At 42.8% G+C, this 22,823-nt stretch overlaps 1 protein-coding gene across 1 annotated transcript in view; it reads right to left on the reverse strand.

Moving 5' to 3' along the window:
* scospondin (subcommissural organ spondin) overlaps positions 1 to 22,270 on the reverse strand; it is a 56,613-nt gene extending 34,343 nt beyond the window's left edge. The window contains exons 1-43 of the mRNA XM_027002950.2: positions 22,194 to 22,270; positions 21,277 to 21,486; positions 20,984 to 21,066; positions 19,491 to 19,661; positions 18,858 to 19,081; positions 18,307 to 18,409; positions 17,282 to 17,440; positions 16,611 to 16,696; positions 16,189 to 16,314; positions 15,806 to 15,962; positions 15,325 to 15,565; positions 14,654 to 14,795; positions 14,296 to 14,422; positions 13,874 to 14,046; positions 13,398 to 13,616; positions 12,838 to 13,003; positions 12,206 to 12,458; positions 10,651 to 10,834; positions 9,895 to 9,989; positions 9,410 to 9,666; positions 9,017 to 9,151; positions 8,648 to 8,850; positions 8,423 to 8,550; positions 7,991 to 8,100; positions 7,689 to 7,838; positions 7,358 to 7,451; positions 6,721 to 7,130; positions 6,231 to 6,467; positions 5,800 to 6,030; positions 5,431 to 5,553; positions 4,743 to 4,843; positions 4,126 to 4,357; positions 3,713 to 3,850; positions 3,394 to 3,531; positions 2,722 to 2,904; positions 2,415 to 2,565; positions 2,052 to 2,211; positions 1,825 to 1,879; positions 1,582 to 1,698; positions 1,171 to 1,419; positions 892 to 1,019; positions 512 to 653; positions 174 to 341 (exon numbers count right to left, since the gene is read on the reverse strand). Coding sequence (XP_026858751.2) covers positions 174 to 341; positions 512 to 653; positions 892 to 1,019; positions 1,171 to 1,419; positions 1,582 to 1,698; positions 1,825 to 1,879; positions 2,052 to 2,211; positions 2,415 to 2,565; positions 2,722 to 2,904; positions 3,394 to 3,531; positions 3,713 to 3,850; positions 4,126 to 4,357; positions 4,743 to 4,843; positions 5,431 to 5,553; positions 5,800 to 6,030; positions 6,231 to 6,467; positions 6,721 to 7,130; positions 7,358 to 7,451; positions 7,689 to 7,838; positions 7,991 to 8,100; positions 8,423 to 8,550; positions 8,648 to 8,850; positions 9,017 to 9,151; positions 9,410 to 9,666; positions 9,895 to 9,989; positions 10,651 to 10,834; positions 12,206 to 12,458; positions 12,838 to 13,003; positions 13,398 to 13,616; positions 13,874 to 14,046; positions 14,296 to 14,422; positions 14,654 to 14,795; positions 15,325 to 15,565; positions 15,806 to 15,962; positions 16,189 to 16,314; positions 16,611 to 16,696; positions 17,282 to 17,440; positions 18,307 to 18,409; positions 18,858 to 19,081; positions 19,491 to 19,661; positions 20,984 to 21,066; positions 21,277 to 21,486; positions 22,194 to 22,246 — 7,012 coding nt within the window. The 5' untranslated portion in view covers positions 22,247 to 22,270. The remainder of the gene's footprint in view (positions 1 to 173; positions 342 to 511; positions 654 to 891; positions 1,020 to 1,170; positions 1,420 to 1,581; positions 1,699 to 1,824; positions 1,880 to 2,051; positions 2,212 to 2,414; positions 2,566 to 2,721; positions 2,905 to 3,393; positions 3,532 to 3,712; positions 3,851 to 4,125; positions 4,358 to 4,742; positions 4,844 to 5,430; positions 5,554 to 5,799; positions 6,031 to 6,230; positions 6,468 to 6,720; positions 7,131 to 7,357; positions 7,452 to 7,688; positions 7,839 to 7,990; positions 8,101 to 8,422; positions 8,551 to 8,647; positions 8,851 to 9,016; positions 9,152 to 9,409; positions 9,667 to 9,894; positions 9,990 to 10,650; positions 10,835 to 12,205; positions 12,459 to 12,837; positions 13,004 to 13,397; positions 13,617 to 13,873; positions 14,047 to 14,295; positions 14,423 to 14,653; positions 14,796 to 15,324; positions 15,566 to 15,805; positions 15,963 to 16,188; positions 16,315 to 16,610; positions 16,697 to 17,281; positions 17,441 to 18,306; positions 18,410 to 18,857; positions 19,082 to 19,490; positions 19,662 to 20,983; positions 21,067 to 21,276; positions 21,487 to 22,193) is intronic.
* Positions 22,271 to 22,823: the final 553 nt, after the last annotated feature.

Here is a 22,823-nt window from a genome sequence, read left to right on the forward strand (position 1 = left end):
TAAACAAATTCATCAACTGGCAACAGAGCAAGTAGCTAAGTAGCTCTTTTCACTTAAGAATCATTTAGAATTTATAAGAAGCAAGAATTTTTAACTGCACTGATACACATAGACAAACAACAAATTTTGATATGATATTTTTCCATGAAAATTATATGTTTTTATGCATTTACCGCAGCTGAGTTCATCTGAGCCATCGCCACAATCATTGACTCCATCACACAGGACCCCCTGAGGCCCAGCAGGGACACAGCGGCCATTCCCACACCGGAACTCCCTCCCTCTGCAGGGCCTGTGTGACACAGACACTAAGGGGGCAGGGGTGGACAACCACTCATACTCTGTGAAAGAGGGAGAGAGAAAGAATGTGAAAGAGGGAGAGAGAAAGACATGATGTCATGAAACCTGATAGAATAATGAACTGTTGTAATAAAACTTGATAAAATAATGGCAGCAAAAATGGTGAGACAGAACGTTAGCAGTAACAGGATGAGATGTGACGTGCATGCACCTCCTCCACAGCCCATCAGCTCCACACGGAGGTAAATGCCATTCTGGAAGTCATGCGGCAGAACACGCACCAACCGTGCCAACACTACTCTGTCCAGCCTGGTCTGGGCCACACCACGGTCATCATGGTTACCCAGGAACATCTGCAGACATGCAGAGATGCAGAGATCATGTGATTAGCCAAAGACCAATCGAATACAAAATGACAACATCAGTTAATGGTGTGAGTGTATATTTCAGTGTATTCAACCAGTACCAATTTATAAAATGTCATATTCTAAAACATTGTTTGTATTATTTCCTGTCTTAACCCTAGAAAGTTCACTGTAGTAATAAAGTAGAAATAATGATAGGTAAATATAGTCCCAAAAGAACGTCCACCTTGGCTTTGGGGCGGGCATCTGTAATAGGCTCTTTGTAGGTGAACCAGTCGCTACCATCACTGCTAAACTGCAGATAGAAACTGGAAACGAAGGTGTCAAACAGTCCCCCACCCTGGGTAAGGAGCCCTGAAACCCACAGCGCAGAGGAAGTGAAGGAATGCTGATATCAAGGTAAGCATCAGTGCATTAGTTGGATTAAACATCTCTTAAGATATGGCTTTTACCCAACATCAAGCAACTCATCTGTGATTAAAGCTGTGGAGTGTTTGGCAGATACCTGTGATGTTATATGCCCTGAGCAGATCTATCTGCAGGTAGGGGGCCTGGCCGCGGGAGGCGTGGCTGTGGGGGAAAGCAGGTGCGAGCTCCCGGTACTGCTCCGGCTCAGGGCTCCAGCCCTGCAGGTCATTCTGGGGGTTGTGTGCATGGAGGCGTGCAGCAGAGGCTGGATGATTTAGCTGTTGGGATGAGGCATTGAAGCTGGAGGCAGGGAGAGACTGAACGCCCAGTGGAGCCCAACACTCGTCTTGGGGGGAAAAAGTAGAAGGAATAGGTGAACGGCAATGATCTCTGATATACGTGCTACAGATACAATGATTTGTACTATGCAGCAGTGCTGATCAACCCATTCACATGCAAGTGGTAGCTAATGCTACTAATTGAAGGTTCCCCTTGACTTTGAACTGACCTCCAGGTGGGAGAGGAAATGTTGGAACAAATGGTGCGCCCCCTGGTGTTGTGGAGGACACAACAGTGGTCAGCAGAGCTGGTGGAGTGGTGGGGATGTTGATGCTGCCATTCTTAGCTAAAATGAAAAGGAAGACGTTGCTTTTGGCATGTAAAATGTCATATCCTGACTGTAACAAAGAGCTGTATAACTGTTCGTGTTCACAATAATATTCCATCATTACTTCCTGATTTACTGTGATACCTGTGTCTTCACAGTAGCAACATCTGTCTCCTGCAGCTGGTATGAGTGCATGACCCTGCATGAGCAGAACACACTGCATTCAGTATTCAGGGACACTTAAAACTGGAAGAATGGAAATGAATAGAAACAATGAGATCATATTTTGATGGTGTGCATTCCGAAGACACCATGGGAGGAGCAAACAACTACCTCCAAAAGCTTTGCCAGCCAGGCATACACCTACACACCTGAGGGCATCCAGTGGCAGCATATGTGCAGAAGGGGGCACACTGCACTGTGAGGTTGGGTAAGCAGTGGCAAAGCTGGCACTGGTCACCTTTCCAGCGATCACCTACTGCATGTGTGTGTCCCTGATACTCACACTCCTCACATGGCTGTGTCTGACAGCTGGAAACACCAACAAGCAGGCACACAAGCACACAAGCACACAAGCAACACGTACATAAAAAGAATGACGAATGTATGAACCAAAACAAAACTGTACAAAAAAAACTATAAAAACTATAACATGAGTAAATTAAAATATATTAACATCAAGATAAACTAAACATTGCTGAAAAAACTGACAGATAAAAGGAGGGGATTCTTACCGCCTGGCTTTCCGGTAAATTCCACGGCACTGCCTACCGTTGCCATATTTGGAGGGGTTGTTTGGGCTGCGAAAAGACCACTGGACACTCTGCACCCCACATGGACCCAAACACTCCCCCCATGGAGACCAAGATGACCAGCCACAGTGCACTACGATATCACATGCACACACACACACACACACACACACACCTTCACCCTTAAAAGACCTTTGCATTCATTTCTGAAAGACACATCTCACATCTCATTTTTATTCCTACTTGGAACCATGATTCCCTTCTTTTCAGAGAGTGAGAACGAGTGTACCTGAGCACTCTGGGTTGGCCTCGCAGTGCTGAGGTCTGCCTCTTTCACATCTACAAATCTCACAGCCCATCTTCACCTGTTGCCCTGGCCAATACAGCACGCCCGACACCTCACACACACACTCCTCTGGCAATACACACTGCTGCAAATGGTTCATCACCTTCCCCTCCGGACACCAGCAACCTTGAGATGGAGAGAGAGAAAGAGGGAGAGGTGAAGAAAAGGACAGAGCGTGTGGGGGACAAATTCAGAATGAGAAAGAGGTAGAGAGGTGGAGAGAAAAACAGAGTGTGTCAGAAAAAAGACAGAGAGACAGAGAGAGAGAAAGATGGAGAAGGAGAGAGAGAGAGACAGTGGGAGAAAGGGAGAGGGAGAGGTGAAGAAAAGGACAGTGCATGAGTGAGAAATTCAGAAAGAGGAAGAGGAAGGGGAGAAAAATGGAGAACGACAACAAAATAAGAGAATGGCGGTATAACAAGGTGTCATGAAAAAGAGAGACACCAGCAGTTTGCTGCATCTAAGAATGTAATGTTGTCTACAGGTGCAGATGAAGAACACAGGAGGGTGTTATGTGAGACGCAGCACTAACACAAAGACTGAGCAAGCCATGCACACAAAATGCACTCTAATAAATCCCCCTTTACCTTCATCTTCTGTAGTCTTATGGCTTACCTGTGAAACACTGGGCACTGGGGTCACAGGAGGTGCCGCTAGATACATGGACACATGTTTTAGGACACGGGGCACAAGTGTGTGTGACGAGACCAGCGGGGCAGGAGATGTTAGCACAGACTTCTTGAGGACAGGGCTCTGGGGACACAAGGAGAGAGAAAAGGAGAAAAGAGGAACATGAGGTGTCTTCCACACACTACATCCATTTCCAGTGCTGAATGCATTGCATCTGAATTGCACTTTGTGTGCACGTGCGTGCGTGTGTGCTTGTGTGTGTGTGTGTGTGTGTGTGTGTGTGTGTGTGTGTGTGCTCGCTTACTGATCTCAGAGCTCAGGCCTACACAGGCTCTGCCTCCTCCGTTCTGTGGTGGAACACACACTCTATGGCGGAGCTCCACCCCTCCACATCCTTTACTGCAGTTAGACCATGTTGTCCACGGCGACCAATGCCCATCAACTGCGCCATACACACACATACACAGGTCAAAATGGACTATCATTATAAAAACAAGAAAAATACAATACTGTAAATACGGTTGCCACCATAACGCATTCTCTTATTGCAAAGTTAACATGGTATCCACAGTGGTATCTACAGCTATATTTAATTACAACATTTATAAATGTTCATGATAACAAACCTCTGAAGACAAGAATGCCTCCACCTTCCTACCATATTTACTCTCCCCTATTATTAAAGGACTGATGAAGAATTCCTCCTTTATTACTCACCAGGACATGCTATGGAATAGCACTGCTGTCTTTGCATGTTTTCTCCCCTGCAGTTTCCTACTGTGTCCCCCAGGGGGCAGTGTCTGTGCCTACTCATAGTGCCAGCCCCACATGTGTGGCTGCATGGGCTCCAGGGCCCCCAGGGAGCCCAGCTCTGACAACCCTGCTCATCCGAGGGGCCTCCAGACACAATCAGATCAGCATCAGGGCAGTCTGCCTCTCCATCACACACCTATTATCACATATGCATGCACATGGGGCCTCATATACAATGTTTTGCAAACAAATCCAATAAACATGATTAAGAAAGCACTAGGTGCTGCAATATATAATAAGATACATTGCCTAAAATGTACAATAATTACCTGTAATTACAACACAAGAAATAATGACTTTATATAGGATACATGGTATATCTTATTTATTATTGTTCTGGATTATTAAAGTAAAATTTCACACTAAATAGACACTCTATTTACAGTACATTCTATGAATTAACAATATTTTAATTTTATTTTGTCAGAATGTTAAAATACAGAGATAAGCAACACAAAAAATGTGATTTTCTTTTGTGTCATTAGGTAAATGACATCATTAAAAAAAATCTTGTGTCTTACTAATTTGAAAGGGACACAGGATCCATCCATGCAAGTAAACTCAGGACAGGTGTGACTGATGTTACTGCCACCAGGGGGAGCTGGAGATGTGCTGGGCTTTGCTGTACAGCGAATTAGAATGAGTTTATACACAGAAAGCATAATCATTTAAAAGCATATTCTTTAGGAGAAAATAGATGTACTTTCTTTATTTTGTCCTTCACAATATAAAATCATGGAGTCACATCAAAAAAAAAAGATGCTTTTCAGGATTGATTAATAATCAGGATTTTTGTGAAGGCAGCTGTCACAAGATCCCTCCTTTGATGTCAAGTTGTCCATTTCGCTAATCACCATAAGCTTTTGGTTTATTTTTTGTTTCAATTTAGCCACCACCTTGTTTTGTTTTGTATATATTTAACTAATTTCCCCTCATCTAGCCTGTGTCTCCATGTATCGCTTATATTTTGATTTTGCTACATTTTGTGTCATGTCTTCCAGGTTTGTAACCATGTCTCCTGGCTACTGCACTCAGACTGTTTTAAGGATTTGCCCAAAATAAAGATGCACCCTGCATCCTGCCTCATCTTGCTCTATGCTACAGCAGCATTTTGTTTGAACACCTAAAGGTTGGGCTTTATGTGTTATATATAGTATATAGTATACATAGTATATAATATATAGTATATAGTACTTTGTGATCACTCACCACACAACAGTTCATCCTCTCCTCTGGGACAATCAAGAATGCCATTGCAGACACGGGATGCATTAACACAAGTTCTGTTATCACAAGTGAAGCTACCCGGACAGGGTGGAATCCGTGTGGAGCCTGGAAAAGCATGTGTGCACGCACATACACACAAGTAAGAATTGCTTGTGTGTATGTGAGAAATTAATGTAGAATGTACTCTATAAAGCAAAAGATGCATACAGAATTTTCATGGTGCATGGCCAGGACTAATTTTTTATCAGGATTTAATTAAAAAGCCCAGCCAGTCATCTTGATAATAAAGGCAAATCAGTGCACCTAAATAACTGAACATGTGTTTTTAGTGTCTGCGTGCAAGCATCTCACCACAGTTGTCCACACTTTCATCAGAGGCATCCCTGCAGTGTGGTGTCCCATCACACAGATGTGCATGTTGGACACACTGGTCTCCACTCAGACAGAGGACCTGGTCAGGTGCACATGTGCGAGCACACTGCTTCTCATCACTTCCATCCAGGCAGTCTGTCTCTCCATCACACCGCCAGCCCAGAGGCACACACTGGCCACTTGCACAGCCAAACTCATACTGGCTACAACCTGAATTACACAAGGTGAGTTTCATCTTAGTATTTCATGGACAAAATGCACCTATAAAATATTTTAACCCACAGAACATATCATTAAAGTCAAACATGCTATTTCTACCATTCTAAAGACACACAAAAATACTAAGGTCATTACCAGTAATTAGTTTATAAGATCAGTTAATGAATGGTTATGTTCCAAGGTTAAGACACCTTTAACAGGACAGATAACTTCATCGATGCCAGAAGAGCAGTCCTTGTGGCCATCGCAAACTCTCTCGGCAGACACACACTGATTGCTAGGGCACTGGAACTCCCCAGGAGCACACACACAGCCACGCTCGTCACTGAAGTCGCCACAGTCATCATGGCCATCGCAACGATGAAGATAGCGCAGGCAACGGCCAGACGAGCAGCGAAACTCCCCTTCAGCACACACCATACCACAGCCTGCTTCAGACAGGAGCAGAGACTTAGTGTTCTTTTACTTTTACTTATGCTCTGCTGAAGGCACATTATATTATCTCAGGGGCAGACACATTATCATAAACAACAATGGGATTCCACAGAATTTTAAAGCAATTCGGAGCAAGTACAGATACTCATGACCATCAAGTAAAATCTTCAAATCCTCAAGCAGAGGACATACAGCACAGATATAGCCCTCTGGTTTCAGGAAAAATGGAGCTAACGCAACGTGTACCTTGTTCGTCAGAGTCATCAGAAAATCCACAGTCCAGTCTTCCATCACAGACTTTAGAAGCGGCTATGCAGCGTCCATTGGCACAGCGGAACTCCCCAATGGTGCAGGCTGGCACATCCGTGGGTGGGCCACAGAACTCCTCGTCAGACTGGTCAGCGCAGTCAGGGTGACCGTTACAGTGCAGTTCAACCGGCAAACACACCCCACCCGAACAGCGGAATTGCCCCGGGGGGCAGGTGGAGGGGCAGAACTCGTCTGAGCCATCACCACAGTCGTCCTCATTATCGCAGAGCCAGAGAGAAGGGATACAGCGGTGAGAGGTGCCGGGACACTGGAACTCCGACTCCAGGCATGGCACAGAGGGAGGGCAGGCAGGGCCAGAGCACTGCCAGGTCCCATTAGAGCAGGAGCTGAAGTACACACCACAAGCACAGAGCTACAGAATACACTGGAGCTGATCACCACTCACTATGTGAAATAGAGCATTAACACTGTTTAAAGTATAAGGTCTGAAATGTCATAAATCATTTCTAACCTCAAATAAATAAAAAATAATTCTTTGCTAAATATGCAAATTAGAAACTGGGCCTTGGCCCATCTTGGCCTATCAGCCACATCAGAATGCTTCCACACTGACCAGTTCTGACAGTGCTGAGTGACAGCTGTGCCAGGAGGAAACAGGGAACCGTTCCACTCACACGGGCACTCGGAGGGGGAGATGCAGCTGTCACCTGCAGGACAATTAGACAGAAAAGACAACAACATATGTCTGATTAGCAGTCTCTGGATCAAGCACTTTGGATTCTTTAACCAATAGATAAAAATAAAAATAATCAGTTACACAAAAACCAGTTATACATAAACCCAGATCAAAAAAGCACAAACACAAACACACTCACATACACAAACAAGCACACATGCACACACATGCCCATGCATGTACACACACACTCACACAGTGTCCTAACCATGACGGATGGTGCCGTAAGGGCAAAAGCAGCCCTCCACACAGGAGAGGGCGCTGCAGCGAGAGTCACTACTGGGAGCACTGCCAGGGCAGACAGCAGAGCAAGCTGGACCACAGGCTTCATACACCAAGCCATCGTCACACTGCAGTGCTACAGAGACAGAGAGAGGATGATGTGTACAGATCAGTGCAGCTAAATGTGGTGACAATGAGAAGAGCAGGAGTGAGTATGCAGTTGAGCACAGTGCCATATTTGTGTGAAAGGCCTCAGGTGTGGGCAACGGGCTGTGTGCCGGATCTTACGGCAGAGCTCCTGGGACCTCCAGCGTATGTAGATCCCTCTGTGGTTGCACTCTTCCGCGTAGGTGGCGACGGCTGTGCACAGGCACTCACAGTCCCCTCCGGAATCACAGCTACAGCGCAGAGACAGAACTGCAGCGTTGGGCTCAGGCACCCACTCACCCAATTTTTTGGACAGATATGTGTGTTGAGAGCTGTATGTGTTATTCTGTTCTCAGTCCCAGTCTGGAGCCCATCACTCTAGCCTTGATCCAACCCCTCCTGCAATTGCATTACCACATGTACAGGGCAGTGCAGACAGTGTGTAAGGGCTCCAGGACTAGGATTCATTCTACTTTGGTCAACTCTATGCATTATGTTTAGATGGAGGCAGGTCCATCTCTTTATAAGTGACCCACTGATCTAATGAGCCTCTTCTGTGCTGCATGCTCTTACCCACAGGCATCGAAGACACACCAGTCATAGTATTGTTGGTAAGGCACCTCAGCATGACAGGGAGAAAACAGCTCCTGCATGATCACTGCACACTTCTTCTTCGCCCAGGTGACTCGGTGTGGGTTAATCTAGAGAACCCGCACAAATGTGATGTTCATTTACATGGCACTAACGCTTAAAATGGAGCTGAAGTGGCAGAGAGGTGAGAGAGTAAAGGTCACTCACTGTGCAGGGGTCCCGCAGGTCCTGCTCTGTGACATCAGGGCAGGACGGGCTGACCTTCCAGGAGTTCCCAAACAGCTCCGGGGTAGACTCCATTATGCCCTGCCTCGTAGTGAAGTCATTCTCCGCGTCTCCGTCAAAGTTCCCGCACAAGCCTGCGACACGGCCCCTTAGATGGGCTGCCAGCTGCAGGTACACACGCATGCCTTCCCAAACAGCATCAGACAGCACAGAGAATCGCAAAACGCTGCACACAGCTTGAATGGATGACACACACGAAAAGTGTTCGGAAGCATTCGGTTTCATATGCTATGTGGGGGAAAATAATAATAGCAAACAAAAACAAGTTATCCAATTAAAAAGCAACTGTACCTCCATCCCAAAGCAGGGTGACTCCGAGGCGGGACGAGAGGGACACAAACAGGCCGACTCTCTCCAGAAATAACCCACTGCCTGAGTAGGACTTAGGAAGGGTCACAGCCATGCCGTTCACTGTCACAGCTTTGCCTGTAGAAAGCACAACCACATCAGTCAGGGGGACTTTGAGTTAATTGAGGTTTTATGCAGTGTTGTTAATCCAGGTATTCAATTTAGTTAAAGCATTGCAGGTGTTAAGGTAGTGTCAGATTAGATCAGAATGCTGAAATTCAAACTAAAGATTTTAAAGTAGGACATTTGCCATCAATAACAAGTGACAATAAATAGCAACAATAAGGGACAATCACAAACCGCAGTATTATGACAAAGTGTGTTTTGGAGACTGACCCCTGAGCAGGTGAATGGCAGTGTTGCCGATGGTCAGTGTGACGGACTTGGTGCAGGTGACCCCAGTACTGCCACAGGGCACGTTTTCAGCACTGACACTGAACAGTCCACCCATCTCCTGAGCTAGGACGTACTCACAGTCCCCCAGGAAGGAGAAACAGCGCCCATCAAAGGTCACGTAGTGTGGATCGCCTGTGGCCACACACATACCGGCACATAGCGACTGGGTGCAGTGCCAGCGACGCTGCTTACACACACTGTATGAGATGGGGGGGGTGGGGGGGGGGGTCATTTAAAAAAAAAAAAAAACAATAATCGAGGCTTATATTGACTGATCTTGCAGAATGTGTTGTTCCAAACTTGGTTTTGTTTTCAATATTCATCCTGTATTTTAAATGCAGTATTTTTCCCTTATCAAATCTAACATTTTGTTCCTGGGTTATTTGAGATCAGATCAACTCATCCTCAGAGCAGTATGTGCTTACCATGTGTTGCAGTCTTTAGAGATGGTATCATTGGTGAAAAAAATTTGTCCATTGTGGTGACATGGACACTCATCAGGAGATACACAATGATCACCCTATAGGCAAGGATCCAGCAAACAACACCATATATGGATTAGTTGAAAAACCTCACTAATTAAGCAATAGATAGATAGATAGATAGATAGATAGATAGATAGATAGATAGATAGATAGATAGATAGATAGATAGATAGATAGATAGATAGATAGATAGATAGATAGATAGATAGATAGAGAGAGATACTCAAAACTGTACTAAAGTATAGAGTTTCCAGAGAAACAGTTCTATGAGGATTCTTCAAAGTATGACTGATGTTACTATTAATTTGGTTGCATATATTTATGCATGCATTTTTGTATTGTATCATATTCTGTTTGAGCATGTAGCACCTTTCATATTTATCTAGTGTTATCACATGTCTGAAAAGCCCAGTGGGTGTAGAGGTACACAGAGGGGAGCAGGGTTGTCTATAGTGTAAAGGTGAAGAGACCAAGGAGGACAGTTCCTCAGCCAGAGGAGGATGGGCCCCCACTTTGAGTCTTGGTTCCTCTCAAGGTCTCTTCCTCATACTCCAAGCAGTTTTTCTTTGCCACTGTCGCCCTTGGCTTGCTCACTGGGGGCGTGGACTCAGATATTTGTAAAGCTGCTTTGTGTCACCGTCTGTTGTAAAAAGCGCTATATAAATAAATTTGACTTTGACTGACCTTAACACTCACCAAGAGCACTGTTCCCTCTGGACACACGCAGCCATAGAGGGGCTCTGCACAGGGTGCATGGGGGCTGTCCACATTCGCACAGGTCCTCAGGCACGAGCGAGGGGAAAAGACTAGAGAGCCTGGACACTCACTGACCTTGGCACAGGGATGGTCAGTGCAGTTCCACACACCGTGTCCACACACACTTTGGAGAGAGAGATGAAATTATCTTTACATTCCAGTTAAAACACATGCATGTATAGTTCACACATGTGGGTATGCCTCGCCACATACTCCTGAATGTATTCAGGTATTGTACCAACCATGGTGTCCTATGTTGTCATGAGGTTAAAGAGATGCAATGAAATCAACCTATCCCGATAATAGAGACAGCGGGTTATAGAGTGACTTCATCAGAGCTCTCATACCTCAGAAACACTGACTAGTCAAATGCTTAAAACAGCTGAACATTTACTGCTGTATATCACGTATCATTAGTTGATGATTTATATTCTTCTCCATAAAATGCTGACAAATATCTTTCTATCATCTTATTTCTATCATCTTATCTCCTGGTTTCTAGGGCACTAAGGCTAATTTGTTGCTAGCAAAAATGATTTACTGCAGTACACTACAACCTTTCAATCATTAGCCAAATAAAAGTGGAATTTTGTCTCTAACCTTACAGTGTGGGGGAAAATCACAAAAATGTAAAAGGCTATCCATCAGGTCCCTTTACTAGGCTGAGTATGTTTACACATGCTGCACCTTGCTGCAAAGTTTGGTCTTTTTGGGCCTTACGGTGTTTGCGGCACAATTCGTTGACAGTGCTGATAATAATAATAACAAGAAGGAAAATTCCAGCAGGTTACTATAGGTTCTCAAGAACTACATGCTTGGACCCTAACAAGCAATGGAAAGATGTCAAACAAATCACATATGGCTCTGAGCATAAGTTCAAGTCATCTGAGCATACAAAACCAATGCCACAACCACTGACTGGGGAGCAGTCAGCGCTTTGACCAGTCACTGGCTATGTACTATCCAACATCTTCCCTTCCTCCAGAGGAGAGAACAAAAGGTTTCATCTACTCAGTGTGTTAATAAGATAAGTAGCAAGATGATTTGACAAGTATTCCAGGTAGAAAAATACACTAGCGTTCATATGTGTGTTCCCTTGAAATATAATATTGTGCTAGTGCTTTACAAATGAGAAAGTTCATTTTCTGCTGAATAACTGTGTGTGTTGTCAGGGTCAGATGATAAAAAGTCACCTTTTGATGCCATGATGGTCATAAAATCAGCCATAAAGAGTTTATCATGACAAACTGACACATGGTCCTCTTCCTTTCTTTCTTCACTCTGCCAGCTGCCTATCTTCTACTCTAGCACTAAAGTGTGCTGTAACTGGGGTTTGGCTCTTGACACAAGGACAGGCCTTGTGCATTTACGCATGATTACTGGAATTGAGCCAAACTCCTGACTGCAATTGGGCTGTAATAATGCACTGGTGTCCAGTACAGGATGTACAATAATGCAGCAACTGCAGGTGTGTGTGTGCGTGTACCAGATATACCAGGTATTGCAGCTGATCTGCACGGAGCTTCCCGGTGGGTGGACCACCCCAGCACGCGTACACGGGCACATGCTGAGTGGCACACACTGGCCGTGCTGGTCCTGCGCCAGGCCCACGGGACATTGGCAGCCTGGCACACAGCTGCGGCTGCCGACGACTTCATCACAGCTCCAGCCATGGGCCAGGTCAGCACAGGTGCCACCGCATGGCCTCCCGCACTCCTGGTACACCTGGCCCCCAGAGCAATGCATGGCTGTGCAGAAGGAGAACCGAGAGAATGGACGATAAAAAAGTGAGGATGATACTACTGTGACTATAATTAACCCATAAGACCTAATGTGTCACTGTGGATGCATTCACATCTGCTTTAACTTTAAGTCTCAAAAAAATGCCTATAGCCACTTTTAAATTCTGATAATACTGTTAATACAGTACTGTTGATTTTGTATTACTTTCTAAAGTCTGATTTGCTGCAGCAAAGACAAGACAATATCGAAGACAATATTAGATGCAAAAAATATATATTATTGTTTCCATATATTTTCATTTCATTGCAACTGAGGCACTAGTCTGATCACCTAACAGCTGAAACCTTAGGCTAAATCTTCAGGAGCAGTGGGGTAGGCTCTTACGGCAGAAGGTATGGTTTCTCCAGCTCACTAGCACCCCCTCCTGGGCACAGCGATGGGCATAAGCAGTGAGGACTGTACACTGGCATGACCTGTGAGGGGCGCAACTGCACACCTCACTCAGACAGAGGCGCATATAGGGCTCCCGCTCTACTACGTCATGGCACATCTGTGGAATGGGGCAAAAAGCAACCAACTAGCAAGAAGTGCTCTTTAGTGTAATGAAAAGATGCATATTTTTTATGCTTCATTCTTATACATTTGTTTGTCAAGCTAATTTTAGCTTAATTCTATTCTATTCACAGCAGTACTACATTTAAATTTACATTTACATTTACAGCATTTAACTGACACTTTTAACCAAAGTGACTTACAATTATGATTGAACACAAGTATCTCCTTTATCAATAATCAACTGTTAACGCAATTGTTTACAACTATTTTGCAGATGTAAAAATTAGCAGATTACTGCCTGCCACACTATTCTTGTTGAAGTACTATAGGAGTTACCAACTGGAACTGGTGTCAATGTAACTGGGCCCTGTACTAAATCATAAGCTTACCTGAAACACCGGACTGTGGAGAACATCACATATCCTTTCTGCATACTGTCGGCGCTGGGTGTAGGTGCTACATGGGTCAGAGGTCACAGCTGAGGGCAAAGGGCATGATCCAAAGCTGAACTTGGCGGCGAAGGAGGATACACTGTTCTCGACATCCCCCTCTGGTGTGGTGAAGTCATCATGCTGGTTCCAGGTCAGTGTTCCACACAGGCCTCTCACCTGTCAGATTGCACAAACATGCACAAAAATTACACCGCTAAGAGAGTGTGTTAATTATTATTATGTCATAATATCTCTACTAAGTGATTATCGGGGGTTTTTTTAAGAGTGTGCAATAGACTGCCATGCTTTTTTGCAAGACTTCCCACCATGAAAGAAAACCCATCTCTAGGGACTCATGAAAAACACTATCCACACTGTAGAAGCACATTGCTGATGGGTACTTTACTGAAATGAGAAATAAAGGCAGGGTTTACCTTATGAGCAAAGCTGGGCTCCAGAGTGATGAGGAGCAGAGGGCCATCCGTCTGCCACAGCAGCTGAGCCCCAAACACCTGGATGAGCAGAAAGCTGGAGGAGGCTCTGTGCACTGCCACATCAGCCGTGAGAATGGGCAAGTCCTCCTGCTGTCCATTCAACATGAGAGAGCCTGAAAGGGCCAGCATAGCAGGGCACATAGAGTCAGATGATAGATGGATAAACCAAAGGAACAAAGAGACAGGATACACGGAGTCAAACAATGGATGTATGGATGAATGCATGGCTGTATGGATGGATGGATGGATGGACCAATACAATAACAGACAAACAGAACAGACAGACCACATAGAAAGATGGAAGGAGAGGTATGAGGTTATCCATGCAATTGGATGGGGTATTAGACAGATAGGTGGCGCACCAGTGTTAGTGATGGTCACTGTGGTATGGAGTGCAGTGATGGACAGCTCCTGCAGGCAGCCTGGGCCACCTCCCACCACACACATGCCTCCCCTGATGGTTACTGCAAGCTTCTTATCCACAAAATCCTACACCAATACACAGCAATACAGTGGCAGGGTTCAGCGGCAGGTAGTTTTTATTTACATGTATTTACTGATTATTTCAAGTTTAATTTAAGTTTAAATCTCTGAGCTGTAATTTATTTATGTATTTATTTTGAAAGCTTACCTCTAGTATTAAGCTTAAATGGTCAGATATGCAGTGTACATTTTAGAAAAATAAATAAATAAATAAATATTGTCATATCAGCATCTTACCTCTACAGCTATGAACTGGCAGTCATCGGCCTGGAGGTTATACATCTTTTTATCAAAAGTGGTTATCTGCATTGCCCCGATAATACTGCACTGAGCTGCACACTTCTCTGCAGAGCACTGCCACTGGCCTGCCCGGCACACACTGTGAACCAGAAGAGAAACCAGAGTACAGGATGGACCCAACAGGTGAAGTCTTGATTAACAAAGAGGCAGATTGTTGATAACTGCATGTTCTTTACAATGTGATTCACTCTCTGAACCCTCTTTCTTGATACTGTTTGGGAAAATTCCATGCAATGCGAAATCTCAAATTTCACAAATTAAAAAAAAAACTAAAACAAAAAAGAGTGCATATGTGCATATATATGTAATCAAAATTATAACATTTTAAACCCTTTGGATCAATAAATCCCCTTTCAGGAAAAAATACGTTTTTTATTGTCTAATTCCTCTTTTCTGGTTTTCTGATTAATTTTACTTGATTGCTTCTGTAATGGTTGTTGTTGCTTGCTTTCTGAAGTGTAACATAGAAACTGCAATAAATTACAAACTTTTCCTCTGCCGTATGTTATTTTTGAACATGTTAAACCATATTTCACACAATCAATCTTACACCATGCAGATTTATTGCATGCCAGCACTAACTAGCAGTACAGTGCCAGTCAACCCACCAGGTGTTACATCTCTGTTTTATAGCATCACCCTCCTGGTATGTGCGTCGCCGGTGGAAGCAGGGGCAGTCTTCCCTTCGTATGCACTGTCCTCCATGGAGAAATAGTCCAAGTGGACACTCACAACCCCCCACACACTCTTCCCGACACTGGCCAGCAATCGGGGGGAGAGTGGAGGAACAGCTGGGGGGACAGGAGGACACGCAGTCCGAGAAGAGCTGACCTCCAGGGCACACTCGCTCTGCAGGGAGCAGAACAGAAGGAGAGGCAGAAAGGGAGGAAGGAAGCAAAGACGAAGTGAACATGTTGTACAATTAAACTTACACTGGAAAAATGGGATGTTTATAAGAGAAGCTATTTTAGGGTAAATACGGGATGTTTACACATTTTGTGTTTCCAAAGACAATTCACAGCAGGTTTCTGTGCTGCATATGTAACAGAAACAAAGCTATTTTACATTTTCCAGAAATGAGAAACATACCACAGAGACCAGGGCCCCTCCAGCTAAGGATAACATGTTGTTGAGCGCACTCGCGGGCGTAGCTGGCCAGCGTGTCACACACAGCACCTTCTCTCTCACTAGCATCCATACTGCAGTACACATACAGGCAGGCTTCTAGATAAGGGCCTGGATCCACCTGGGCATGGTTAAAAGATCAGCAGCACTATCAAGACCTCTATTCGAGAGAAGGTCAGAACATTTCTAATAAATAAAATTTTCTACCAAATTGTTAACTGCCAAATGCACAGGTCTATCTGTGGAAAATTCTAACACGTTTCCAATGTTACAACCTTGCGTCTTGTGTAATGTGTGTGTGTGTGTGTGTGTGTGTGTGTGTGTGTGTGTGTGTGTGTGACTCTCACCCAGTGATGGCAGTGCCAAAAAGGGCTCTCCTTCAGCTGATGACATATTGACTCTGCCTCTCTGCGAAGACTGATATCACCTGTGATGTCACAGCTGTGACCCAACTCTGCTGCATCACTGCAGCCCTAGTGGAGGTCAGGACCAGAGGACCTCAGTTATCCGTTCACACAAGGCCTTGCTCAGGTCAAAGTCAAGAGCAGGTCTACTGCAGTAAAATACTAAAAGATAGTTGCCTACTATACTGCAGTAAAAATATTACACTGCTCATTAAGTACTTAGCTCTGGTTAGTTTTTCAAATAATGTGTTAAGTCTTGTTTGTAGAAAGAACCTAGCTTAACTGCATTGCTATTCATCTTCAGAAAGCCTAACTCCAGGTAACAAGTAATAGTGTGAGTTTCAGATAATCAGTAATCAGTATACCTCTGTCTGTGGGTCTGGAACACGCCATGAGTTTCCAAAGCTGGCAGCATATGGTGAAACATTTCCATTTCTACTGCTGAAGTCATCTGTATAGAGAGACAAGAAATGATTAACAAAAAACAATTTTGGTGGCCAGTCACCTAAAGGTTTGGCCTTAGGATATTAAGTGTCATGCAGAGTTTGTTTGTCAGTGCTACTATTCAGTACTAAAATACATCACTGTACATAATCTGGATGTATTATGAAAAGCAAACGATGTAAAATCAAGGTACCTACAGCAGGAATTACGTCCACCTGAATGATCTTGTTTCTCTTCAAATTCTTAACACTAATCTGTTGTTAAGATCATTTCAAGGAACCCTCAAAGGTATCATTTAGACCATTAAAAAGAATCTTTGTTGAATAATAAATAGTTGTTGTTTTTTTTTTATCTTGTTTTCCACACCCCAGTTGTATGTGTTAAGCAGTGTATAGAAGAATGGCATTAGAAACCTGTGGCCCCAAGTGGATCTGATATCTAACCTTTTTGCCTGTGACTGATCATTAACTGCTTAAAGATCAATATGACATACTGAGTACTACAAACGCTGTCAGTGTAAACTTAACAAAAACTAATGATCACAGCAGTCAGGCAGCTTCCTGGATGCTTGGCCCCTGAATATATTTCTTACCATCAGCAATGTTGTTATATATGCCACACAGACCCCTAGTGGCAGCAAAATGCTCTGCGGTAACGGTCAGATACACTGTGTTGTCCATGTCAAATTTCACTCTGACACCAAGTCCACTTTCTACAAAAACAAAATCTCCCAACCAGTGAATACTCACTCCTATGAAAAAAACATGCAGGAAATCAGTTTTACTACATTCATACAGCAGGAAATCAGTTTTACTACAGTCATACAAGTTTTATATATTCTTACTGATACTTATTACACACATTTTTTTATTGAAAGTATCTGTTTAATAATAACAATTAATTTAATAAAGACATTTAATTTAAATAGCAGTAGACTGAAAGCATGGTCTGAGTTGCAATGATATGAGTTTCTGTTTCCAGGCAAAACTGATCAGCTCTAGGGGACACTGGATAAACTGACACTAGTTAACTAATGAACTTGAGTAGGCCGAACATGATCAGGCATGCAGGATGTCCATCGTCATGGAGGCAAAGCAAATCTACATTCTTTGCATTCATTGGGGAATGTGTCCCAATGTCTCCCAGACTCACAATGTCTGAATGAAATGGTTTTTTATCATGGTGGTTGTTCATTTTCACATAAATATCTTCTCCTAAAGTAACCTAAGTAATTTTTTGCAACACAATATAAATATTATGCTATGCTCTTTGACTGGATTTATTCATTGTATTAGTCACCTGTTAAATTCTAAGAGACAGAGTTTCTCCTTTTGTACTGCCTTAGTCAGACTGGAAAAATGATTAACAGAAAGTCAGGTTAATGAGTTGGGTTCAGTGGCCCATTTATAAAGTTATTTTCCAGAAGCAAAGGTAAGTGACAATGTGTTTTGCCCAACATAGACTCAGGTTTTATTACCTGTCCTGCTGAACAGCTAATCTTATCTTATGTAAGGGCACAATCATTTGACAAGATCATCTGGCAAGAACACAATGGCTGACATTAGAAACTGTTTTTATATTCAAAAATGCCAGTTATATGATTCATATCATTTATACCTTTTTGAAAGACAGGCTGTTCCTGTGGCAGTATGAGGCCATTCAGAGAAATGTTGTCTTTAAGAACAGAGACGCGGTCAAGGCCCATCATCATCCGTAGTGCCTACAAACATATGACAACAGTCAATTACCTCTAATGTCAAATATATATATATATATATATATATATATTGATTACCATATCAATATTTTTGTTGATTACCATATCACCATATGAGGTGCAAAAAGTGGACTGAGAAGCCTGAGTGTCACATTTGCCCCTCCCAGTGCAACACCCACACGTTACATTGCCTGTAATTCTCCTGATTATTCTCAATCTGCTGTCTATTGAATCCACCTGTTGTCCGTTCTCTATGTGATTTCCCTTTGTATATATACCCTTGTTTGTATATATACTGGGTTTCCCTATGTACCTGTGTATGACGTCATCATGCCGCTTTGACTTTTCTTTTGGATTGCCCTTTACTCTGTTTATTAAACCTGATTTTCCCTAACCTGCGAGCCATTCCCAGCCTGATTCTGAGCTGGCACAGAATGTGCATGTGTAGTACCTTGCTGCAATGCCCCCCTCCATCACACACAGAGCTGATGTAGACAGCCCAGGTCCCATCGGAGGAAGAGGCCAGCACATAGGTGCAGCTGCCCTGGAAATGGAAGTGCTTCCTGTCAAAGGTACGATAATGCACACCACCCCAGCTCAGGCAGGTTGCAGAGCCTTTGGGGTCTCGAACCCGTCCGAGAAGACCCCTGCGTGGGATGGGTGAGGGCTCAGAGTCTGCAGGCACAGACCAGTGATTAAAGAATGACTTACTTATATAATTACATGCAAAGCAAAGACACCCAATTAAAAAAAAAACTATAATGATTGTATTGTAAACTCTAGAAAAAAAAATATTGATAAAGACAACACCACTTTTCCAGACATGCAACCAAATGTTTGTTTTAAAGCCAATAATATATCTAAATCATATCTATTGTATATAGTGTAAGAATGATTAGGAGTTTCCAACTGCTTGGAATACGATATGGTCAATGGGAATTTGATAGACAGGAAGCAATACACAGGAAGTAATAATATAATAGAAAAGTAGGGTAATCTAAAGAACAGAACTGCCATCAAAAGGACAATTAAATCCTTTGTTATACAATTACTAACATTAAGATCACTTTTAGCATTCACATACCTGGCAAAGGTGTGTAGGAGCAGGACAGGCAGGTCTGGTCGGAAGCATTTCTCCAGCTTAGACCCCACAACGTTCCACAGCACTGCTCCAGAGCCATGAGAGAGGAGTTCTGAATCCCTGGAAACTCATCACAACTCCATGTAGAGAAACACAAACCCCTAACACTGGCTCCTATGAAGAAAGGGACAGGGAAAAAAACAGCTCTAAAGATGTATAAATAAACAATATTACATAACAGATCAAGTAAAGGACAAGATAAGATTAGAAATTTGACTCATGTACATGGCTTACAGGCAAGCCAATGAGGCAAGGAAGGCAATTGTATTTGTATAGCACTTTTTATACACAGTAGCAATTCAGAGTGCTTCACATCAACAGAAAAGAATGCAAATAATAAAGCTTATTATTTCAATATATATATACTGTGACCATCACTGAACTCAACAAGCTGACATATGCCACACAATAGTGATACTTGAGATGCTTGGCTACAAGATGAACAACATCAAGGAGCAGTATAGTCCATGGATCCATTATCTTGGAGGCCAAGATAAAGGCCACCCAGTGAGAAGTCATCCAGCTATCAGAAAAGCAGAAAGGCACCGTAAAGCACCTCAAGGTACCTGAGAAGTACGACAAGCTGTCCATACCTGAGGCCTTGAAGACAAGCAAAGATTAACAGCTCTGGCTGCCAGACTGAAGAGATAAACCCGAGAAGTAGAAGCCAGGAGAATAAACAGGATGTTCTTCCATGAGCCATCCAAAGTGTACAAAGTGTACTCTTAATGGCACGGCAACAGCATAAGAACAGATCCACCAAAGCCGGAGAGAGATCTACTAACAGATCCAACAAAGCAGGGAGAGCTGACCACAGAAATCTTCCTCAACAGGATCCAGTAACCATCTCACTAGCAGACAGCAAAGAAAGGGTCTCAAGCATGAAGAACTGAGCTCCAGGCCATGACATGGTCCATGCCTATTGGCTAAAGAAGCTGACTGTTCTCCGTGAACACCTGGCAGCACAAATGAACTAGCTGCTAAGAGAATGTCACATAACACAGATTATTTAAATAGAATATCTAATGCTAAAATTATATAGTTGGTTTAAATAGAAAAGAAAAACAAACGAAATAATGAAATAAATTAAAAGAGGAAAAATACATTGAAAAACTAAATGTGCAATGATAAAATAAACTGCTACCAAGATGAGGATCAGCCACAGAATATTTATATTCAAATATAATATTCAAACAACAAAAAAATAAGAAAGAAAGATAACTAGAGGAAAGTGTAATATGTTAGCAAAAGCAAAAAACACATCATTGCTTGCATCTTTCTTTTAGGTTAGCACCATGAAAGCATTATTGTACTTGAATGGTCACAAGAAATGCTATTGGTGCAGACCTAATACACATGTCTAATGAAATAATGATTCAGTTTTTTCAGTAATACCATCTGGATGGTGGTAAGATGAGCTACATTTGGTCTGTTACCGTGGGAGCAGCCAGGACCAGTCCAGCCTTCACAGCAGGCTCTCACTGTCCTATTCACACGTTCAGTCACAACATTCGCAGCTCTATAGCACACACACACACACACACACACACACACACACACACACACACACACACACACACACACACACAACACAGAGACACAAATACCAGCCTGTTCAAGAACTGGGTCACAAAAGAAATTAAATTAACTTCCCATGAATGATTATATCAGTGAAAACATAACAGCAAAAAATGTAATTGTCCCCATGGTCTAAAGCGTTTTTTCTTACTTGTATAAGTAGCAGGAAGCCTTGGGACCCTGACTTTTGAAATATAGAGCTATGCCATCATCACCCCCATGTATGTGTTTCATTCTGTCAACATCTAGCCTCCAGCCTTGAGTGTTGTACTGGTACACCTCAGAGCACTCCACTTCAAGCTGTAAGCGGGGGGAGATGATATTCTCCAGTTTCTCTTCCACTGTGTGTTCACACCAGTGACTGAAGTTTAAAAGAAGACTATAGTGTTAGAGTCAAACATTGATAAAATCAATCAACTACAATACACAATGGCAAATGGAGTCAGCCAAGGCTGTTTCTGCATTTTTGTTCTGATTTAATATGGGTGATGTACACTTCTACCAAAAAGGAAAGACATACTTAATATATGAGTTATCTAAAAATAATGGCCAATATGGGAAAGGGTAACATATTGTAATGGAAATATGTCATTTGCAGAAAATTGTTATAAACTACAACTATAGAGAATGGGAATTTTAAAAACTGAACTGCCTTTTCCAAGACATTTTAGGACCAAAGACATAGCTCATCCCTGGAGATCCATTCCTCTTTCACTTAATCAGCATGCACCCTCATTAATAGATAATTTATAACTAAACTTGCCTAGGTTGAATGCAGCAAAACAGCAGATTTGAGCCAAACTAGGTCTGTGATATAATTTATTACTATATATATTTTCTGCTTGTGTGTGTACTTCATTCCACATGCTTTATATTCTCTAGCACTAGGCCAGGAACACTGTGGCCTCATCCTGTGATTTCAGGTCTTACCCAGCTAAACTAGACAAAGGTTCAGTCATTGGCACTTGGCTCACCTCACTATTGTTATGCTGAGCCACTGAGCTTAAACTGTGCCCTGTGATTGAGAAATTCGACATAAATAGGTATGTTAGAGGTTCAGCTACTCACCCTATTCCTATGACCAGGTGCAGACCCAGCAAAAATACAAATAAAGCCTTCATTATATCTTTGAAGGTCCTTATGTGGGAATATGTGAGGGCAACTGAAAAAGAAAAAAATGTTATTAAGTGGCATCAGTTTTACGTCATGTTAACATTGACACTACAAGAAAACCGAAATCATGCTCAGAATGGCCACAAACCAAATGACTCCAAAACTCACAGATAAGAAGTGAAATCTTTTATTCTAGTATGTGCCTTGCGTAAGAACCATTAAGGCACAATATATTGCTCACTTCTTTCATCATTCCACTATTAAATTGATTATTCAAATTAGGGATTTACAACATGTGAAACACCTTTGACCTCCAAAAATTAAATATTGTGCAATGTCTGGGTACAATATCAAAGTGCAAATTTCTGCTAATGTTTAAAACAGGAATTAGGCAATCAAGCCTGAAACCATTTACCTGGGTCTTCAGATTCACTCAGGAGATCTTATCACTTCCAACAGTGCGCCTTTACCTCCTTATAAACTTGTTTCTTTCAACTTCTTTATAAATATTTCCTGGTCTTGCCCTTTCCAGTGTCTTGTTTTGCTTTTGTTTTTTCACCTATGCTACATCCTTTGCAGAACTTG

The sequence above is a fragment of the Electrophorus electricus genome, chromosome 10 (assembly GCF_013358815.1).
Source record: "Electrophorus electricus isolate fEleEle1 chromosome 10, fEleEle1.pri, whole genome shotgun sequence".
NCBI classification, from domain to species: Eukaryota; Metazoa; Chordata; class Actinopteri; order Gymnotiformes; family Gymnotidae; genus Electrophorus; species Electrophorus electricus.